Source organism: Artemia franciscana, chromosome 15 (assembly GCF_032884065.1).
Source record: "Artemia franciscana chromosome 15, ASM3288406v1, whole genome shotgun sequence".
Classification (NCBI taxonomy): Eukaryota; Metazoa; Arthropoda; class Branchiopoda; order Anostraca; family Artemiidae; genus Artemia; species Artemia franciscana.
In genome coordinates, this window is record NC_088877.1 from 19,749,924 (window position 1) to 19,772,527 (window position 22,604).

A 22,604-nucleotide genomic window follows, 5' to 3' on the forward strand; every position below is an offset into this window, starting at 1 on the left:
CGGGGACACAGGGAATGTTCGATTAGCAATCACCATCAACAAAGCTCAAGGGCAATCATTAGAATAGTGAGGTATAGATCTGAATACAGATTGTTTTTCCCATGGACAATTATATGTTGCATGTTCAAGAGTCGGTAAACCTGACAATTTATTTATATGCACAGACAATGGGACAGCCAAGAATGTTGTATATTCGCAAGTTTTACGTAGTTAAAAATATATATATATATATATATATATATATATATATATATATATATATATATATATATATATATATATATTCGCAGGTGGGACACAGGGACACAACTGCAATGGCGCGTAACTAATATGGCACGTAACGACTTACGCGGACGGGGGGGGGGCTTTCTCACTCAAAGAGAAAGCGACCGGGACACAAGGAATGTTCGATTAGCAATCACCATCAACAAAGCACCGGGACACAAATGACGACCGGGACACAGGGAATATAAATGACGACCAGGACATAAGTAAAAAAAAACTAAAAAAACTAAAAAAAAGGTAAAAACTACAAAAAAAAACTAAAAATAAAAAAAAACTAAAAACTAATAAAAAAATAAAAAAGCTAAAAAACTAAAAGAACTAAAAAAGAAAAAAAATAAAAAAGGAAAAAACTGAAAAATAAAGGAGAAAAACAAAACTAAAAAAAAAAAAAATAAAAATAAAAAAAAACTAAAAAGGTAAAAACTACAAAAAAAAAAACTAAAAAGAAAAAAAAACTAAAAAAACTAAAAAAAAATAAAAACCAAAAAAAAACTAAAAAGAAAAAAAGGGGAAAAACACAAAAATTTATTTCATCATATACCAATTCAAAAACGAATGTATATACAGACCGGGACACAGGGAATATAAATGACGACCGGGACACAGGGACACAACTACAAAGGGGACGCCGGGGGGCACAGGGGGATATATAAATGACGACGGGGACACAGGGAATGTTCGATTAGCAATCACCATCAACAAAGCTCAAGGGCAATCATTAGAATCATGAGGTATAACTAAAAAAACTAAAAAAAGGTAAAAAACTAAAAACTAAAAAAAAAGACCAATTCAAAAACGAATGTATATACAGACCGGGACACCGGGACACAAATGACGACCGGGACACCGGGACACAAGGAATATAAATGACGACCGGGACACTCAAAGAGAAATTACAGACTGGGACACCGGGACACAAATGACGACCGGAACACAGGGAATATAAATTACGACCGGGACACAGGGACACAACTACAACGGGGACGCCGGGGGCACAGGGGGATATATAAATGACGACGGCGACGCAGGAAATGGTCGATTAGCAATCATCATCAACAAAGCTCAAGGGCAATCATTAGAATCATGAGGTATAGATCTGAATACGGATTGTTTTCCCATGGACAGTTATATGTTGCATGTTCAAGAGTCGGTAAACCTGACAATCTATTTATATGTACAGACAATGGGACAGCGAAGAATGTTGTATATTCGCAAGTTTGACGTAGTTAAAAAAAAGAGCAAAAAACTGGTGAATGCAAAATATTTTATATATTTAACATGGGATTACAACAATTCAAAAACCTTAAAAAAGAAAACCAAAAATTTGAAGCTTAGTAAAAGTCGGTGTAAGAAATTGGACTTGCTTTAATAATCAAATATCTTTGAAAAGAACCAGTATGAAAAGACATTAAATTACGTAAAGAACAAAAACCTGGCAATTGCAAAAAAATTGTATATATTTTAACAAGGGATTACAAAAATTAAAAAACCTTAATAAAGAAAACCAAAAGTTTGAAGCTTAGTAGAAATCGTAGATGGAAATCGGACTTGCTTTTATAATCAAATCTTTTTCAAAAGACTTTTTCAAAATTATCAGCGGTTAGAAGACAAGCGACAATGAGAATCCATATATAGAAGCCTACCGCGTGCCGAGTGCCGGGGTCTAGCGTCTGGTAATTACAAAAATATTTGTATATATTTTAAAAAGGGATCACAAAAATTAAAAAGCATTAAAAAAGAAAACTAAAAGTTTGAAGCTTAGTAAATATGGTTGTTAGAAATTGGACTTGCTTTAATAATCAAATAACTTTGAAAAGACAGCAAATACTCTCAAATTGCGATTAGAAAACAACGACAATGAGAATCTATACATAGAAGCCTGCAGCATGGCGAGTACCGGGGCCCGGCAGCGACGCCGCCAGGCTCTCGGTGCTATATATATATATATATATATATATATATATATATATATATATATATATATATATATATATATATATATATATATATACTGAATTTGATCTAAATATTCCATATATAGATAGGATAAAATATTTTGGACAACGTAAAAATTACATTCTAGCTCAGGAAAGCGCCGGACAAAAGATTTTAGCAAGTTGGGACACCGAGAATTTGAATGATACGAAAAAGGATTTAATCTATTGTAATACTGAATGCCTCAGAAGTTTGTAAATCAAGTAATATTAAATTACAGAAAGGAAGTGTAAATACACGGTTTACGGGAAAAGAATCCTTTCAATACAATATAACCCGTAAGCTGGGGTTAGCTATTAGGTTTAACCTGAAACCACCTTCCTGAGTATGTCTTTTCGCGAAAATACACATACTGGTTTGTACTGAGGAGTTAAACAAGAATTTTTAATTTCAATTTATTTTGTACTCTCGAAACCCTTAACTCTGTTTTCATTAAGTCATGCAGGTTAATACATTTTGAAATCAATACAACTAACCCTGGAGTTGAAAAGGTGGCACTATTCCCAGCAATAACAATATCACATGTGGCAACAAGTTGACACCCAGCTGCTGCTGCCAGACCTTTTACTTGTGCGATCACTGGTACATCAATATTGATTATGTCACACATCAGTGATTCACACGTCTCAAACACACGTCTATGATGATTAATACCATTCTCAGTCCTCTGGAACGAAAGGGAAAATCAAGTTGTAAAAAATAAAATAAAAACATTAATTTTATCATTATTATCAAGCTGTCATACACCAGCAAACTACTTATTTTCCTTGGAAGTATAATTATTATAACAGAATCACCATTGGTGACGGTGTCAATTAATCCCGGAACTTGACAATGCATCACAAAGAGCCGGAACATAGCTTGCAAACAAACTACTTCAGCGTTTTCTTCTCAAGCAAGGTCGTATTTGTTGCTAAGGATTTATACATAAATGGCTGCACGGCACCTTCTATATCTGCATGTTCAATAAAAAGCATATTTAAAAAAAGTTAAGAGGGGCGTTGAAAGTTAAAACGAATATCCCAAATATGAGGGATGAGAGGTGGGACAGACAATCAAAATTATGACTTTTTTCGGTGCTCTGTGAATGAAAGGGTTTTCAAGTTTACTTTCATTACAGAGGGCAATTTCCAGTTTGAACGTGTTTAAAGGCAATTGAAAAAAAAAATGTAATTACTAAGGCGACTTGTCAAAGACATAACCGTTGATTTGGCTTTTTCGTATTTTTCAAAATTAGTTTTGAATTTCCGAAAACTAAAAATCGCTCATCTTTTGTCTTCATTCGATTTGTAGGAAAAAAGTTATACCATGAAATTGGTAATTTTAAGCCTGATTTTTCTATTCTATTCTACCGTTGATATTTTACTCCTAGACTGGGTTATTGAGAAGAAACGGAATCACATTCATGGTTTTGTCGAGAAATTTCAAAGAAAGGTTGAGCAAAATCGTAAATGAAGCAGAAAAATGTAACATTTATGGGTTTGCATTGGGAAGCTACGGCAAAATAGTGGATGTTCCATTTTTGAGTAAGGAAGGTAAGAACCGTTGATGTGAAAGATAAAAATTATAATTAGAAATCACTTCAAGTAAAAAAGCATAAAAATTCAGTGGCACGCAAAGCTTTCACTGGTAAATTGCTGATTACAGTTCGCCGTCGTAACTCCCTTCATCCGCCAAATCCTGGAAACCAACACTAACCAGTATGTAATCCGAGACACGTCTCTTTTTAGTGGAGCATACGGCGAAAGAGAACCCAAGATTTTTTCTTTTTCGGCATTGAAATGCCTTGTGTCGTGCTTGTACGTTCAGGTAAAGGCCCTTTTTTCTTCGATCTTTCCTTTAAGGAATCACACTTGGATTAGGACTCTTCGCCAAGATCAAGTTTGCAAAAAAAAAATAATAATAAAAAAAAATGCCCTCTGACAAAATTGACTGTCACAGCATTTGTTACTTTGAACAAGAGCTTCCCCGACTTCTTTCCGCGTTCGGAAATCTTCAAATTGTATTGATAGTACTTCTACCTTGCGTCGTGACTCTTTGATAACCATGCAGACTTTGAAAATCATCTATTTATCTAACCACACAGTTTTTCTTTTCAATATTTCCGAGAAGACTAACATCAGCCATGTGAGTATGGCCTTTGGTAAGAAACTTGAGATGAATTTCCTTCAGATTCAGGTGGCTATGATCGTTGAAAAGTAAAGATAGAGATGTGAAAAGGGCCTAAGTAAAGAGCGATGTGGGCACAATGTCTTTTTTTCACCAACGCACTTCGTATGGAAGTAGAAAATTTAGGAAAAAAGGAAGTAGAAAATTTAGGAAAAAAGGAAGTAGAAAAAAGAAGTAGGAGTTGTCGTAGAAATTTTGGAGAGATCTCATTCGATCGGAAATTGAAAGTTCTAGTGTCTTTTTTAGTCGAAAGTCATTGAAGGGGAAACCCCCCCCCCCTGCATACTGTTTTTTCCACGAAGACAGCCGATCAATATTTTGAGATAGCCATCTTGTTCAGCATATTTGAAAGGTCAAAAAAAATATACTTCTGGGGATGACAACCCCTCAAAACCCTTAGAGCAAGGACCCTAAGTTATTCAATTCGCCTCTTGTTTATATATAGTATTATTTGTTAGGAAAGCGTGGCATGTTTGACCTTATTTGCCTAAATAGACCAAGGCCATTGAAGTGAAATGTTGAGAGGAGTGTTGAACTAAATCAAAACAAACTATGTGCTTGTGGGTAGTCAAAGGGGCTTATTTCAGAAATGACTTAAGAGTATGAAGTTGGAACTCTCAGGAAATGATGAGAGGGATGATCAACTGACCAAAATGCACGGAATATTTAGGAGTATGTTAAACTAAATCAAAACGCATTACGTGCATTCAGGTTCCAGAGAGGACAAATGAGCTATCCTAAGGAATAGCATAGAGTGTTAAGTTGAAACTTTCAGTGCGTGTTGAAAGGGATGTTGAACTAACAAAAAAGGCACTCTGTGCATACTACTACTGTTGCTACCTCTACTACCACTACTGCTGCTACTGAGGCTATGGGTCTGAAGATGAAACTTTCAGGGAATGTTTAGGGGCATGTTGAACTAAATCAAAACACACTCTGTGCCCGCAGTTTGTCAAAAAGACATATCAGTGCATTCCAGAAAGTATCTAGGATATTAAGTTTAACCTTTCAGAGCATATTAAGGGGAATGTTGAACTAAGCAAAAGGCACTATGTACATACTACTATTACAGCTGGTACTACTATTACTACTGCTACTACAACTGCTATGATACCTACTACTGAAGCTTAGGGTATTACAGTGAAACTTTCACGGAATGTTGAGGAGGATCTTAAACTAAATCAAAACACAGTATGTAGATTCATGTTATCAAAAGGGCGTAACAACTATATCCCTGGAACACCATAGAACATCAAGTTGAAACTTTCTGTGCATGCTGAGGGGGATGTTGGAAGAACCGAAAGGTGTTATATGTATACTATTACAGCAACTTCTTCTTCCAATGTTAATACAATTACCAAGTCTAACGGTATTAAGGATAAATTTTCAGGAAATACTGAGGGAGATACTGAATTAAACTGAAACCCGCTACGTGTATGCGTGCTGTCAAAAAGTTGTTTCTGTAATGTTGCAAGAACAGCTTAGAGTATTAGGTTGAAACCTTCGGGGTATGTTGAACTAATAAGATGTATTATGTGCATGCTACTACTGCAAATAGTAGTAGAAATACTACTATTGCTACTGCTATTATTACAGCTAATGGTATTAATGTAGAATTCTTAAGGACTATTAAGGGGCACGTTGGGCTGAATCAAAATACACTTCGTGCATGCAAGTTATCCAAAGGGCGTATCAGCAATGTCTCAGAAATGGCTAAAATTATCAAGTTGAAACTATCGAAACTTGAAAAGGAACATTGAACTAGACCAAAAAGTCACAATAAGACCACTATTTCTGCTACTACTACTAATACTGCAACTACTATCCCTAATACTACTCTCACTGCTCCTACTATTACTTCTGCTACTATGACAGAATGTTGACTGCGGTATTGAACTAAATCGAAACACGCTATGTACATGTGGGTTATCAAAGGCGTGTGTTAGAATATTCTAGCAACGTCTTAAGTTGTTTGGCTGAAATTTCCAAGGCTACTAATATTACTACTATTTTTACTACTGCTTTTACTACTACTACTGCTGCTACTATTACTTCTACTACTACACTAAACCAAAATAGTCTAAGTACATCCAGGTTGTCAAAATAGACCAGGTTGTCAAGATATACAGGTGGGATATCCTAGGACTGGGATAGGCTATAAATTAGAAACTTTCAGGGAAAGCTTATGTTGCTTTAAAACTAAGTCAAAAGACACTATGTGCATGCGGGTTTTCATTAAGACGTCTCAGCAATATCTCAAGAACGACTAAGTGCATCAAGTTGGAACTTACAGGGCTACTACTATTTCAACTTCTGCTCTTACTATTGAACTAAATCAAAAGGGTGTAAGTGCACCCAGGTTATAAAAATAGCACAGACACGATTTCTTAGGAACTGAATACTGGAGTAGGTTCTAATATCAGGAAGAGTTGAGGTGTGAAACCAAATCGAAATATACTATGTTTATCCAGATTTTCAAAAGAGCGTATATTATTAAAAATATTGAAAAATTTTGTCCAACATAAAATCCAAAATCTAGATTACTGTGGCCAAAATTTTTTCTTTTTTTGTGTGTTTTAACCAAGGTTAGTTTATCTAATCCTCCACTCTAAGGACTGTACCCGTTTGCAAATACATTATACATCATGATTCAAACGACTATTTTGGAGAGAAAAACTCCACCATATTATGAAAGGTCAATTTAATCTTAAGAAATTACATTAAAATTTCAAAATTATATCAATGCTACAAGTTACTTTGTTAAAAAAACACACAAAAACACGAAACACCCTTGACCGTCAGTCTCCAACTATAAATAAATTTTGGCACGATAATAAAGGTAGCATACATGTAATAATATTTACTCATGGATGTAATTATCTGCAAGACTTTCGCACAATTAAAAATTAAGTCATACTTATTTGCGGGAAATTTAATGCCATGTAGTATATTTTTCACGCATCGAAGAAGGTCATTCTTCTTACGCACTTAACCACAATTTTGCTTTGAAATTATTTGTTATGAGTAAAAATGGTTCTTCTTATGTCAAACAAGAAATAATGTGAAAAAAGACGTTTAAGAAGGATTTAAACTTAAGCTAATAGCATGCACTTAGATTACAATATACTCTTTAAAAAGGGTACATAATTTAGATAAAAAGAGAAAAAGGTAAATCTATGAGAGCACAACAGGCAAAGAGGTCAAACTAGGCAAAGAGACTTCAGAGGCCCAACACAAAGCAGTAGGATGACTCAATTTGACTCAAGTAGCATCTTTCCCCCCACCACCATCACTATTACAATATAAGTAAAGAAAATACACAAGAGAGCCTCTTTGGCGCTTCGTCATAGGCTGCCCCCAGGGACAGTCGACCCCATCTGCTCCTTAGCTACGTCACTGATTTAACATGACAACTTTCATTCCCTATTCCAATTTTGTTTTTATACAGTTCATTCTCTTAACTAAATATATAAATAAAAAATATGATAAAGGCAACGGCTAATACTAACTTATTAAATTACGAGAATCCATGTAGACATTTCCAATAGTAGGAAAAGTCCAACCAAGCTTACCAGTTCTTTTAGATTATGTCCGGCAGAGAAAACAGGCCCAGTAGATGAAATAACAACACATCTTGTCTGCTCATTCAATGATTTAAAATGGTCTTTCAATAAGTTAAGCACTTCCAAGGATAAAGCATTTCTGAAATTAAAGTAATACTTTAAAGGGAAACCTCAAAGGTAATTGCTACTTTTTGCTGCCACCACAATTATTTTCACTCTGAAAGTTAAAGGCATACACCTTCACCGATTTTTAACACCCAACCCATCGCCACCTATTCTTGAAAAAAAGAAGAAGAAATCATCTTAAGCACGACAAGGCCTATCCTTTTAATATAAATTTTGGTACATACAATGACTAGCCATGCACCTCTTTGAGCCTCTGCTCGACCCTCCCCATGAGAAATACCTAAAGGTTGTTTATGGTGTTTCTCACACTTTCACACATTTATCATATAACTCATCACTTTCCTGTGTTAGTTTTAATACCCACCCCCAACGCCAATTTTATCCTAGGTGAGTGATTAGTTTGGGCTTCGTTTTTTTATCCTATTGCCTCGCTAGAGTTAAGTCCTGTCCACTCTTCTTTCTAACACGTACAGGGTGTATACCAACTGTGACTGCCACTCATCTGGCTTTCAACATTCATTTAAGATTTTCCTAGACATGCTAGTTTCAATGACATGAACAAGGCAAATATGGACCTCCAGCCTAGGGCGTGACAAGCTTGATGAGCCGACAAATAATTTTTAAGAAGTATATGCTTAATAAATGAGCAAAATGTGTTGACATTTTGCATTTCCAATTATTTAGATTAAAAAAAAAAACTTTCAATTTAAACAAAGAGACCCTGGAATACAAAAACCCAGTAAAAAAGAGAAAAATCCAGCATCTGGCTTTGGGTTTCAATAACAGAGATAAATGGCTGAAACATAAGTCCTGTAATTTGTACAGGGGGGATTAAATTTCATTTGCTTTTGTTGTCACTTTGATATTCAACAAAATAAGTTCTTCCTAAGGTATTTTTGAAATTCCAATAGCCGTTGATCGTTATTGAGTCGTAGTCCGTTCCTGCATATGGTGTTCCTTTTTGCAATGAGAGAAAACCTAAACGTACTTTTTCAACATTCCTGGTTGATATTCACTCAATCTAGACTCAAGCTAAGCTTTATGGTATTAAAAAAGAAGAAGAAGAAACTTCCTAGACTAAGTCGATAACCAACAAACCCCCCCCCCCAAATTGCAGGAAAATCTAGTACACATTAAATTATCCTTTAAGGTCTTAATTAGCATAAAAACTACCACCATATTACTGATGATTAGAATGCAATGGAAAAATCCGCAAAAAAGTCCAGCTGAGAAAGAAATCTGGTTATATTTATGAAGTATCTCCCTGGTCATCGTTTTGCTATGTGGATTTGAATAATTCTTTTTAAAATGAAAGATTTATAACATTTTACTAGATGAAAATAACACTGTTATCAAACAACTTTCATGACATACTTAAATTTTCGTTTCCTACTATTTCAAGGACCTGCACTAATTGTGACATACTCATCAGACGGAAAAAAATTACTAACGCACAAAAAAGTTACGAATGTTATCATTTCCTAGTTTGCCCGTAATACTGTCTAATTTTTGAACTCAACCAAGGACCAACTTATTGCTTGTCTCATCAGTGTTTGGACTTTTTTTTCAATTTTATTTACTAAAGTGCTTGCGGGAATAGTAGTATTTTATTTACTACAAGCCCTTTTGGTCCAATTGTTAGGAAAAAACTTAGCAAGACCAAACCCAGCTTCCTCAAACATTCTTTTTTGAAGTATTTTTCTTTTCTAATGGTTGAATAAAACAAAAAAAAGCTGTAGCAATCCTATCTACCACTTGAGCACAGGTAAAAGTCAGTTAATTACTTCAGTCATTAGTATTTTACTAGGGTATTTAGAGGTTACTGGTAAGTTATTCACCAAGAGCATCTATTTTGAGGCAATGAAAAACTAGATGGCAGTATTGATCTGAATGAAAAATAAATAAAAAAAAAAAACAAGTTTTTTTCAACTGAAAGTGAGGAGCAACATAAAAACTCAAAACGAACAGAAATTACCCGTATATGAAGGGATTACCCCTCCTCAATACCTTGCTCTTCATGCTAAAGAGTTTAGCACTTTTTAAAAAAGCTGCCTATTCTAATTAAAGGCCCCTATGTTTCAGGAGCCACTCTAAAAAAAAACTGGGACCAACTGTCAAACTTTAGAATAAAGAACAAGGCATTGAGGAGGGGGCAACCCTTTTATATACGGAATAATTTCTGTTCATTTTGAGTTTTAATGTTGTCCCTCACTTTTAGGTGAAAAAAAATTGTTTTTTTTAGTTAATTTCTGATCGTTTTCCAAATAATACCGGTAAATCTGGCTCACCCTCCATGAAAAATTCCCACCCTTTACAGAAAATTCCTGCTTGGAAAGTTCTCCCACGTAAAATACCTCCCCTCCCCCATAAAATTCCTTCCGGACAATTCCATTCTTACTGAAAATTCCCCCCTCCTTAAAATTGTTTGCAGAAGATTAAGCCTGAAAAGCTCTCCTTATCAAACTTTTATTTGAAAAAGACTTTATGTTCAAGTCGTTTTTCCGATCAGTCCGTAAATCCCCCTTCCGTGGAAATTATTTCCCAGAAATCCAAACACTCTGAAAATGTCCCTTGGATAACTCCATCTCCGCATGCAAAATAGTATAGGTAAAGAGAAAGTAAGAAAAATAAAAAGAAATTTCATGAAAGAATTCCGTCAAATCCCCTCCCAGAATAAAAATTATCCCTAGAAAGTTCATTTCCGGAAATTTCCCTCCACACGGAAAATTATCCCCATGGAACCCCACCTCAAGCAAAAATACCCCCCCAGAAAAAAGTATGTATATTTCCCAATAGCAAATACTATGTGTAAACAATGGGCAAGCTTTATAACTTGAAGACCTGTCCCAAGGAGCTGGGGGGTCATGTTATCTCTAAAGACTTAGTTTTGGGACTTTTCAATTATGCTGAACAAAATGGTTATATCAAAATTTTGATCGGGTGATCTTCTGGAAAAAAGGTGCGAAAGCACAGGATGGTTAGCCCCCAACCCCCCATTGCACTTCCTGGCTGAAGGGCCAAGAAACGGAGATCAGCACCACCAGTAGGAACTGTAAAGTCTAATGCCGTAATTTTTTTTTGATGCGCTGGATCTGATGGTATGCTTTTCATAAAGATTCTTTGACTTTTAGGGGATGTTTCCCCCTTTTTCATAAATCAGGCAAATTTCCTCAGGCTCGTAGCCGTTTATGGGTAACACTAAGCTTAACAAAGTATATATTTAGAATCAGCATAGTAGGCCGATTCTTCTGATATATTTATTAATATCAAAATTCCGTTTTGGTTTAGATTTGAGTCATGTCGCTGCTTACTTACAGTTTTTTTTTTTACCACAAAGTGTTTGATTATAAATTCTCAAATCTTCCTCTACACTTTACAATATTTCTACCCCCCGAGGTCATCAGATTGGGTGTCATTTGAGGGGACGGGTGTCAGTCGCCCTCTCCCTCAATAACTTGGAAAAAAAAAAAACAATAATTTATTTGGTAACTTTGAGAATGTTGCTTGTACCATGAAGTGTTAAATTATAAATTCTCAAATCTCCCTCTACACTTCACAATGGTATTTTTCTACATCCTGAGGTCATCAGAATGGGCGTCATCTGAGGGGCTAATCGGAAGGGGGCGGATGTCAGTCGCCCTTCCCCCTCAATCAAAAACTATAAGTTATGATGTAATTTTGAAAATGTTGCTCGTTTTCAGTTTCAACTTTACTCTGTACTTCCAGAAGCATATTTTTTCAGTTAATTCATGCTCGGTTTTACACCCCTTTCCCCTGAAGGATATCCCATACCCTCTGACTCCCCAAACGTGGCTCTTGATCCCCCTCAAAATAAAAATGCCGGAGCTACACCCATGGTCAGCAGACAAGAGAGGATGGTTAATCAATTATCACCATAATGATACGTAACTATTTCTACAAAATAGTTACCTCATAAAAGATACTTAACCCAGTGGTATTACACTGTGTAAAAGTGAACTATGTGAAAGCAATAGCCTTCAGAGAAGCAGCATAGCTTGTTTATTTGTTCTTCTCTATGAAACATGTATAGAACTCATAATTTTGAAAAAGTAGTTTAAAAACTCTAATAATACACCCAACCTCAAGCTGAGGGTACATACAACAAATTTTGGTGACTAAAAAATTATCAGTAGACAAAAATAAATCACGGACCTGGACGGTATAAGAAATGACTTACCTCGTTTTCAGATCATTCAAAATAATCCTAGCAACCCCATCTTGCTGCTTAAAAAGAACTTTTTGACAAACAGCACCTGCACCATTTGTTACAGCAGCTAAAATCGAGGCATGAGCTAATTAAAAATCCCTGGACAGACAAGTCCATGTGAAAATATCCTAGGATTACCAAAGTAATAAAATGACAGATATTTCGTAATAGAAATCGATACGATTTCCCCAAATAAAACTGATGGAGTATCCCCAATTCCAGCTTTTTTCATCTTTTCCTAATTAGTAAAAGGAGGATTATATATCGTTTAAATTAAACCTTGAAAGAAGTTTCTATTTATTGCTTTACAAATACTAAAAAAAAACTCTTGTTTTAAAATAGCTCTATTCAAAGTAAAATTTTGAAAAATGATCATAACCTAGCTACATGATTCATTGATATTCTTTCCTCATGAGGAAATTCCCAACTGCAAGTTAAAAGCCCATTAATTTCCATGTGGTATATGTGCTTGGTTTAAACTACGATGCATTTTGTGTAGCAAACACAGAATATTTCAAACGAAGTAAAATTTTAAACTATTAAGGAAAAGACCAGTGTTGTGCCAAGTACTTCTTTTTTTACTTAAGTACAAGTAGCAAGTACTAAGAGAAATTTTTACTTAAGTACAAGTATTAAGTACTTCTCTAAAAATATACTTAAGTAATAAGTCCTTTAAAAAAGTACTTCAGTACTTAAGTACTCAAGTACTATTTTTTACTTACAGTAAATAACACACAAAACACTTCTTTAATATCCGTTTCCTTTCCAAATAGACAAGATAAGCAAAATTCTGACGAAAGACCGACCGCTTTTCAGAAAAACCGACAGTTTTCATGAAAAAAATCAACTGGTTTCACGAAAAATCTAATTTTACTTCAATTAAGATATAAAAAGAAAAGAATTTACAAAGAACATTCATTACAGCTCATAAATTATGATCATAACTTAATTTCTTTCTTGCTCCTTTCAACAGCAGAAGCTTTTCAAACACACCATCTCCAAGCATGTTACTTTTTGGAGTAAAAATTCCACCACCTACCGAAAAAAGTCGTTCTACAGGTGCAGACGAAGGAATGATACAATTGTATGTCCTGAAAACTTTCTTTACCCTTGGATACAGTTTGAGCACAGATAATTCCTTTCGTCTCTCATTCAAATATGATAAAACCTCCACATTCACAGAATTGGTTTCACGGTCACGGTTGCCAGAATTATCAATAGTAGTTTCTTTATCACTAAGATCAAAGTATTCATCTCCAGACAAAAAGCTACCTTTATCAGCCTCGTAAGTACTTCTGAAGTCATCGACCTTTTTCGCTTCGTCCACAAAGAGTTCAACTGCTAAATCCTTCTGGTTATCAGGAAACCACTTTAATTTGAAGAAAGGATGACTTGCCATGGCAACAACATAGTCTCTTGCAAGAAGAACTCTCTTGTTCAGGATCGTGGGGAATCTTTTTTCGAGACCCACAATTAGAGCATTTACCAAAGGCTGGCTGACTTTCACCAAATCTTTTAACTTTTTGAGCTTCCTTTCAAGCGATTTGATTCTATGATAAATAGCACCGAAGTAGCATGTTTCCTCCCAATGAAGAATGTCCAATTCCACTGCTACTGGCTCCATAGTTTTCATGTGTTCTTCAAGAATTTCAACATCACGAGAAGTTACCCTTGATTTTTGCAAAGCATCACATACGTCAGCAAGCTTTCCAGTTTTGTGACAATCCATCAAACGTTTGACACTTTCATACTTCGAGTTCCACCTGGTTACCATGTGTCTTATAAGCTGTTTGTCATATACCTTTTTCACTGCATCAGCAGCTTTTGAACTCTTATTCGCGGCATCCCAGAGAGCAATACACTTCAAAAAAGCGGCGTGGTACTGCCTCTTATATACAATATCACAGTAGGCTTTATCAGCATTGGTGGATGCAAGTAGGTTAAGCGTGTGGCTGAAATACCTGAAGTGCGGAGGAAGTTGGGTATACTCGGGGTCGTCATGAGAATCGAGTATCTCTCCAACGTTTATAAAAGAGAATGAGTCATTCTGGCCTGCTTCATCTTCATTTTCTTCATCACTGACTTGAACATCTTCATCGAAAATAATCAAATATTCCCTGAATGCCTTACTAATGTTAGAGGCGTTATCGGTCAAAACCCCTCCTACCTGTTTATTAACTGCAATTTTATACCTAGCAAATACGCCATTCAGTTGTTCAGCAATTCTGTCATAAGTATGTGAGCCCTTGAACCGGGAACAAGCAAGGGCATAAGATTTCCATTTCAAAACCTCGTTGAGTTGCAGCTATTCCCAAGTAGCTTTTGTTGTTGGTAGATCAAATGTCTGTTGTCAACGATATATAGTAGGTGAGTTCCAAATCATGAACCATATCTTTCTGTACTTCAACAAACTTAGCTTCAATTTGCATAGCTAAAGCTTTCCTTCCTGGAACCTTTGCATTAGGTGCAAGACCTGTTATTAGATTTTTGAACGACAGCTTCCCAAAAGTGTACAGGGGTCGCATCTCATCCATAATATAGTCCAGTACCAAAGAATTCACTTTTGACTGTGTCAGTCTCAACTGTCTTGCAGCAAAGAAATCTCCCATAACTTTTTTAGAAGGTGAGCTATAATCAGGCAGTATTACCTTCATTATCTTCAGCTTCAGACGACCCCGAAAGTGAGCCTACAAGTTCACTAGCCTCTTTGCTACTTGATTTCCCTTTGTTCTTACTGTTCTAGTTCAGCTCAGCAAACTTCTGGTAAACAGAAGGATGGGCAAACTAACACCTTGAGATGTTTGTGGAAATTCGTTGTTGCATGCATTTGACTCTTCAGAATTTTGTTTGGGCAGTTTTTGCATGTGGCAGATATTGCACCATCCTTCTGAATTTTCCCATTTATCACAAAATACTTTCCATTCAATATGTATGGTAGTTCCGCCATGATAGAGTCCTTTATTGAAATTTCGCGCTGGGCCAGGAGCCGCTGTTCTCAATGACTAAAATCCAGCCATCCACTAATATATAGGCAGTTCAAATGGTCGCATCGCCCTGCGTCATGCCGGTATAATTTTTCTGTGCCATGAAGAAAGTACTTGAGTACTTAAGTGCCCTTAAGTACTTTAGAAATTTTTTACTTAAGTAGAGTACAAGTACTCAGATTCTTTACTTAAGTAATTACTTAAGTACTTTTACTTAAGCACTTCCCAACACTGGAAAAGACTAATTTGGGAATTTATGACAAATATTATTTAAATATTAGCCAATCCTTTACTTCAAATCATAACAAATTACTAAGCTACATGTCGGCAAGGAGCCAATACTACTTGGAACAAAACATCCAAATTCTACAGATTGCCTAAAAAATCGTCAAGGCATTAAAAATTCATTTAATTCAGTGACGAATCTTCAATGAAGGCAGCACTAGTTGGAACTCTCCTTAAGATTATAAATGCTTTAGAGAGGACTAGCTACACATTCATTAGTCAAAACTATTAGAAATTACAACCTTTTTTTTAACTGGACCATTTTGGCCATTTTTTGTTAACTTGTCAAGAGTATATGAAAAAAAAAAATATCTATCTTCAATGGTCCACTCTAGTCAACTCCAATAAATCCAGCATTTACACTGGACACATAAACCGCGGAGGCTATAATATTCAAACATGAACATAAGAGATAATGTAACATTTACTTCAACAAATCTATTACGAGATGTAAAAGAGGTAAATTTGCTTTCATACTGAATAAAACAGATGGAAAAAAGACACAAAAAACAAACAACAAAGAACAATAAACAAGCCTTTCTAACTAAATAAAAACGAAGTGTCATACATAAAAAGATCAGTACAAAATTCAAAGAATGTACTAAAATGGAGACAATATAATTTAAGATCCAAAATTAGAAAAATGAAAAATATAAACCAAACGGTAAAAAAGGGGGATTGCGAGGGGAAGGACATGGAAATGAGTATTGTTTTGGGCTTTCCCACTGATATTTTTTATTCTACTATACCTTTAATGGATAGAGGAATTCCTTCCTTATACCATCCCTCCTCCAAGAAAACATTCTAAGCCACTCATGTGGACTGGAACCGCCTGTACAAATGATATCCTTGAACTATTTGAAATTATGTTATTTGTAATGTATTCAAGAACCTTGACTACGGTACCGTTATTACAAAATACATTGGACAGTAGATATCTGCAATCCAAAAATTTAACAAAGGTGACTATTAATTTTGATGTATTTTCTGTTGATTGGAATAAGAGAGTCTGACCAAATGGCTAACCAAACCATGGTAAAAATTATACTATAAACCCAGCATCTAAGTAAATTATTCATGAATTATAGATCTTTTAAGTTAGGTATGTTTGATATTCTCAATACGTCTAAATCACCTGGGTTAAAAACTACTGATTGAATTTGGAAAAGGACTAACTGGATACACGGCTCTTTTGATGTTCCTGATATTACAAAATATGTCACAGAAATCCTAAATATTGACAATTGGTATTATTCTCATGTTATTTTGCTGTATTGTCCTGTTATTCCCTAATTTTCTTAAATGGTTCAATCGTAAGGGGATATCGTAGTAAGTCGCTCTATCTACCTTAGCCTCTTGCCCTTATTAAAAACAGTACATTTCAAAACTTTAGGAAATGACAGATTTCATAACTTAGAAAAGTACATCTTTGAAAACTACCACTTTTTTGGAAAACTTGAAAGAAAATATGCTCTAAATAATTTTATTAATCCATTCAGAGGTAATTTTCTGTACTGGCTGATTTGACTACGATGGTGCAAATTTTGTGCATTTATCCATACCTTGCTAAAATTATGAATAAATAAACTTCGAATCCATTTAAGCAATGTGAATTCAGTTATTGTTTTTATGACTTATCACCATCTTGCATGCAGCTCTTCATTTATACTTTATTGGGCTTATACTGGACTTTCACTTTTTTGTAAAAACATAGTAAAGCACAAAGTGAAATTAAAACAAAATGAATTAATCAATACCTAAACTGTTTAAAAACTGCTCGCTGACTTAAAAATGGACAGAAATTTGGAGACTCACTAAATAAAACTGTGCATTAAGAGCAATATAATATTGATAGTGATCATTCAGTTACATGTGCATCCATCACCCACAAGGAAATTAACAGAATATGAATTGTGACCAATGCTTGCAATTTACCATTGCATCAAATTTAGCAAAATTGTGAAATCCATAATCACTTTCCTTTCACAGCAAATTAATTCCTAAAATTCAATTCTTCTAGAAAGCATAAGAAGGGTAAAACGACAAATAAAACGGCAAACTGAACTGTAGTCTTGAGGATACCTTGGCAAAAAAAAAAGAACAGTCACTCTTACTAACTTAAAAAATTTGTAGACCAGGAGCTGATCAATGGTGTACAAACAAGCAAAAAGTAGAGGTTAAAAACATCATCTCAGACCCTTCTGGCTATAGATCTATTTATGTAATCCTATGTTACTGACTTGCCAATGGTATCCATTTGTAAAACTTAGGGGAGGATATATTTTTCCAGTGAAAACAAAAAAGATACCCTTCCGTAATGGACACCCCCTGTGACCTAAGATGATATTGACAAACTTCCATCATAAAGGGAGAACTTTTTAGCTCGTTCTACAACCCAAAAAATTCATTTATCTTGTGGAAAGGTTACTAATTTGGCTTGATTCAGGCACTCAAAACAAGACTTGATTTCATTTTGCAAATTAACCTTGCATTTTACTCAATTCAAATGAAGTCAACAAAGGTTGAAATCACAAAAATAACACAAGGAAAATCCAAGACGAGACAAGCATGCATCAGGTATGTACACTTGTTGGGATGCAAGAGCAATAATGTATGCTCTTTTTTCAACTCAAGGGGTTGCAGTCTTGTGGCACTTTTTCTCTGGTCCAGTTTGATCATATAAGATTAAAACCATTTTTTTATCAGAATGATTATGTATTAATTATTTCTTGTGAGAAATAAATAAAACAATTCATAAAACAACAGAACACTTAGCTTGATCACTAATAATGACTTATATTTAAGTTCTTAACCTGTATCAAATTTATTTGCATTGCATGATTAATAAGTTTTGCTTTTGTATTATCCTTAGCTTTTTGTTTGACTGCTGATTCTAGTAGCATCTCTGCCATCAGGGCCGGAAAAGGGCAAACGGAACGATGGGGCCCAATCAAGCCCCGCATTTGAAAGGGCCCCAGGCCACCATCAAAACGAATAATTGATTTTCGCAACTGTGAAATACTCTTAATAATTCCAGTAACTCTTACTTCTGGAGAGAGATCATTTTCCAGGATAAAACCAATATATATATATATATATATATATATATATATATATATATATATATATATATATATATATATATATATATATATATATATATATATATACATATATATATTTACTTAAAAATTAAAAATATAGAGGGGGCCCCACAAAATATTCTAATCAGGCCCTGCACATAGCCAATCTAGTTGTATCTGCCATCTTAAAAAAAATTGCTAAGTATTGTGTGTTTGCAAGTTAACCAAAAATGCATTGCTAGTTTACAAACATTTTCTCTAACAGGTCAAATTACTGTTACAAACTGAATAAGTGTCCCTGAGGTAATGGATGATGGCTATTAGACATTGCAAAGGAACCAAGCCTGAATGAACAGGTTTGATCTTAGCCTGCTAGCCAATATCAAGGTCATCAAGAAAATATTAATTTGCTTATTTAACAAACTTATTTCAAGAATAAATTTAAAGTTAAAGGCTTGAAAAAAGCTTGAAGCTTGAACCAAAAATTAATCTCAGTACCATACTGTTTTTTTTTTTTTTTTTTGTTTTTTTTTTCAAGCCTATTTCAAGTGTGCTGTCAATGTTTCAGGCTTGAAAGCTTGAATAGAGGAATTATCATGCTGTTTGTTAATTTGTAACCCTTGGCTTTAGTTTGCAAAAACAAGAGTTAGGCAAATAACAGGCTTGGAATATGGTAATTCTGTTTGAGGATTTTTGCTTGAGTATGGCTTACTTTTTGCAGCCCAAATGAAGAAAAGTAAGATGAAAGTGAAAAAGGGAAGCAGCATGTCTGTAGGGATGCAATAAGTAAGAATTTGTAATGGATTTGAAGTAATTCTCAGAATTTCTTTTAAATGGTCCCCTGATTTTAAATAATATATATTTCGAAATGAAACAGCCAGTACTATGACAATTGTGCCCCATCCTGACAGGATGATATACCCCTAGTGTATGTATGAAACTCTCATGATTCTGTTTATTTACCTTATATTTTTTTCTTATTTCTCATCAATGGTTGGTTCATAATAGCCTGCAATAATGACAGCTTGATTAAAAAAAATGGCAAAGTCTTGTATATAGCCCAGTGCTATATCTGGCCCATTTAGAGGATCTGAGATGCAATTGTCAAGATAGTAAACATTAGACTTGGAAACAGTTTTGATATTGAATGCAGATTTAAATGGTAGGCCCATGGCAGTTGTTGGCAAACTTATTAGCCAAATATGAATCTTACAATTGTTTTAAAGAATTGGGAGCCAAATCTGCTTGTTAAGTAAACTTTTTTTGCAGTAAACAAGTAGCACACTAAATAAAACTAAATTTCATGCCTAATTAAAATGTATTAATGCAAACAATATGCTTGCATCTCCTAGTGAAGTGTAAATCAATCAGGTTTGTATTTTTCTGTTTTTAATTTTTGGCATGATTCCAAGTTCTCATCAATAAGACAACTTCTCAGTCTAGTCTTGATAATGTTTATACTCGAAAAAGAATTGTTTGTTTATATAAGCAGAACCAAAAGGAGAAAGAACAGCAAATACAAGCTATTTTAGCTGACTGTAAGAGTCAGAAATATTATTCCAAGCATTGAAACTATTCATGTCTTCCTTGTCCAGGCCATTCAAAGCAGATTATTTGTGTTGTGAACTAAGATCACATTTTTTCTTCTCCAATATTTCCAATTTAATACAAAGATATTTGGATTTTGAGTGCCACACCTCCTTGTTTTTTTGTTGTTTTTTTTTTTTTTTTAAATCCAGCAACTACATTTCAAAGCTACTAATGTCAATTTCAAGAGGAGAAAATCTCAACCAGGTTATTTTAGCACTAAGAAAACTTTTAACAAAAGCAAAAGTTGCTCTGCTGTTCTTAAATTCCTGAAATTTGCTGAGAGATGCTTCCCTCATATTTAAAATTATTGTTTTAAAATGGAGTTTATCAATAGAGGAATCATTTTCTTGGTGATGCTTCAGCAGGCTTGGAAAGCAAAGCAATGTTTTTGTTTAAAAATCCAGACAATAGAACATTTTTTTTCAAATGCTATTGCTTCTTCTAACATCAAAAAAATTAAGTTTATTTTCCCTTGTAGTTTACAATTAAGCTGATTTAGATGAGACATAACATCTACCATGACATAAAAGTTTGTATCCACTGATTGTCTATTAGTTCTGGATAGTGAATGCCCTTTTCAGTACAAATGAATTAATTTCTAGAAAAGAGGCTTCAAAATGTTTTAAAATGTCCTCTCTTAATAATCAACATACCTTGTTACAAACTAAAAGATCAGCATACTCACTCAATGTTTCAAATAAAATTCTTTGAATTGTCAATTATTAAGAGCTTTAGCTAAAATGAAGTTGATAATGGTAATCACTAATTCCATAAATTTACAAGTTTCTTCTGGAAATGTTTGTGCATGAAGTGCTTCTTATTGAAGGATACAATGTTAAATACATATGTCATATTTAACTTTTCTTTTAAAATAGCAACAAACCCTTTTTCTAATGCTAGTCATACTTTTGATCCTATCTGTTGAAATCAACACAAATTTTTCAGGGGGAATATGATGCTTATCCATAAAATCAATCACAACACTTGTGATATCTTCTCACATCTGAATTTTGGGTGACAATAATCCTATATAAATTCCTTTAGGGCCTGAATGAAATGTAAGTTTTACAAAAAGTGAAAAATGGGGTGTAACATTTATGTCACAAGACCTGTCAACTGCTCTTGATAAAGCTAAAACCAACTTCAGATCTTCAATGTGCCATGTGCTTATATTTGAACAAATTTTAATTATTGCATCTTTAAAGGTTTTGGAAGACAATTTTAACTCTTTAATTCTTTTCAGATTATCTCCTTTGTTCTTAAAACTTTGAACTTGAACAAAAAATTCAACATTTTTTTCAATTTATAGAAGAACTGCAATCAATCAAAATAAGAAGTAATTTTGTTCTTACCATTTTTTAAATGAAAATATTATAGTACCTTATGTGAATATTCATGCTAGAGCAGCAGTTAAGGACCCAAAGAGCCACATGCAGCTATGGAGCTGCACTTTACTGACCACTGGCCTATGGTAATAGTCTTTTGTTAATATAGTTCTTTGTTCATAAAAAAATCATTCAAAGGAATCCAAAAAAATACTGGTAAAATTCTAGTTTAATGAGTTCTTGCTATCTCAGAAAGGGGTTAGGTTAAGAAAATGAAACTTCCAGGGATGGGTCTACAGGCTAAAGTGTATCTTGGGAAGGTATTTTAAAGTAATCACCTCCACTCCTTCTCTCTCTATAGGGCCCAGAAATTTGCCTACATGGCAGGTCTATACCTATTGAAATTTTGACAAAACAATATTTTACCTTAATTTTCAGTTACCAGTTGTTTTTCTCTGGCTTTAGTTCTAAAAATGCAATTCTTGTTATTTGAGTAGAATTCTGAGCCATATCAGTGTTTTTTTTTAAACTTAGGAAATGTATTTGCATATTTTTAAACCTTATAAATTGGGATTAAGCATTGTTGTGGAGCTGAAAACAGTTTTATTGTACTTCATTCAAGCAGAAGATCTATTTGCAAAGTTTCACTTTTATAACACACATATTTTTAAAGGTCATCAAAGGTCAGGATCCTCTAGAGGGAGAGGGAGTGGAGGTAGGCAGGCAACTTCAAAATTCCTTCCTGGGACATACTTTAGCCAGTAGATCCTTCCCTGAAAGTTTCATTTTCCTAACCTAACCCATTTCCAAGATTGCAAGAAGTCACTAAACTAGAATTTTACCAAAATACCTAATCTTCTAATTAGCCTATTAAAATATAGAAGGAGTAGAAATAGGCTAAGAATATAGCATTTGACATTACAATCCCTACTGGCAGTGTTGATCTCTGTTTCATGGCCCTTCAGCCAGGT

The 22,604-nt window shown here is 34.4% G+C and overlaps 2 protein-coding genes across 2 annotated transcripts in view; one reads left to right on the plus strand and one right to left on the minus strand.

The window, feature by feature from the left end:
• The window catches only part of LOC136036150 (uncharacterized), a 152,815-nt gene that overhangs the window by 28,887 nt on the left and 101,324 nt on the right, over window positions 1-22,604 (plus strand). The gene's annotated exons all lie outside the window — the stretch shown is intronic.
• The window catches only part of LOC136036153 (enoyl-CoA hydratase domain-containing protein 3, mitochondrial-like), a 33,851-nt gene that overhangs the window by 10,766 nt on the left and 481 nt on the right, over window positions 1-22,604 (minus strand). Inside the window, exons 2-4 of the mRNA XM_065718203.1 lie at window positions 12,337-12,433; window positions 8,022-8,151; window positions 2,757-2,947 (exon numbers count right to left, since the gene is read on the minus strand). Of these exons, the coding sequence (XP_065574275.1) occupies window positions 2,757-2,947; window positions 8,022-8,151; window positions 12,337-12,433 (418 nt within the window). The remainder of the gene's footprint in view (window positions 1-2,756; window positions 2,948-8,021; window positions 8,152-12,336; window positions 12,434-22,604) is intronic.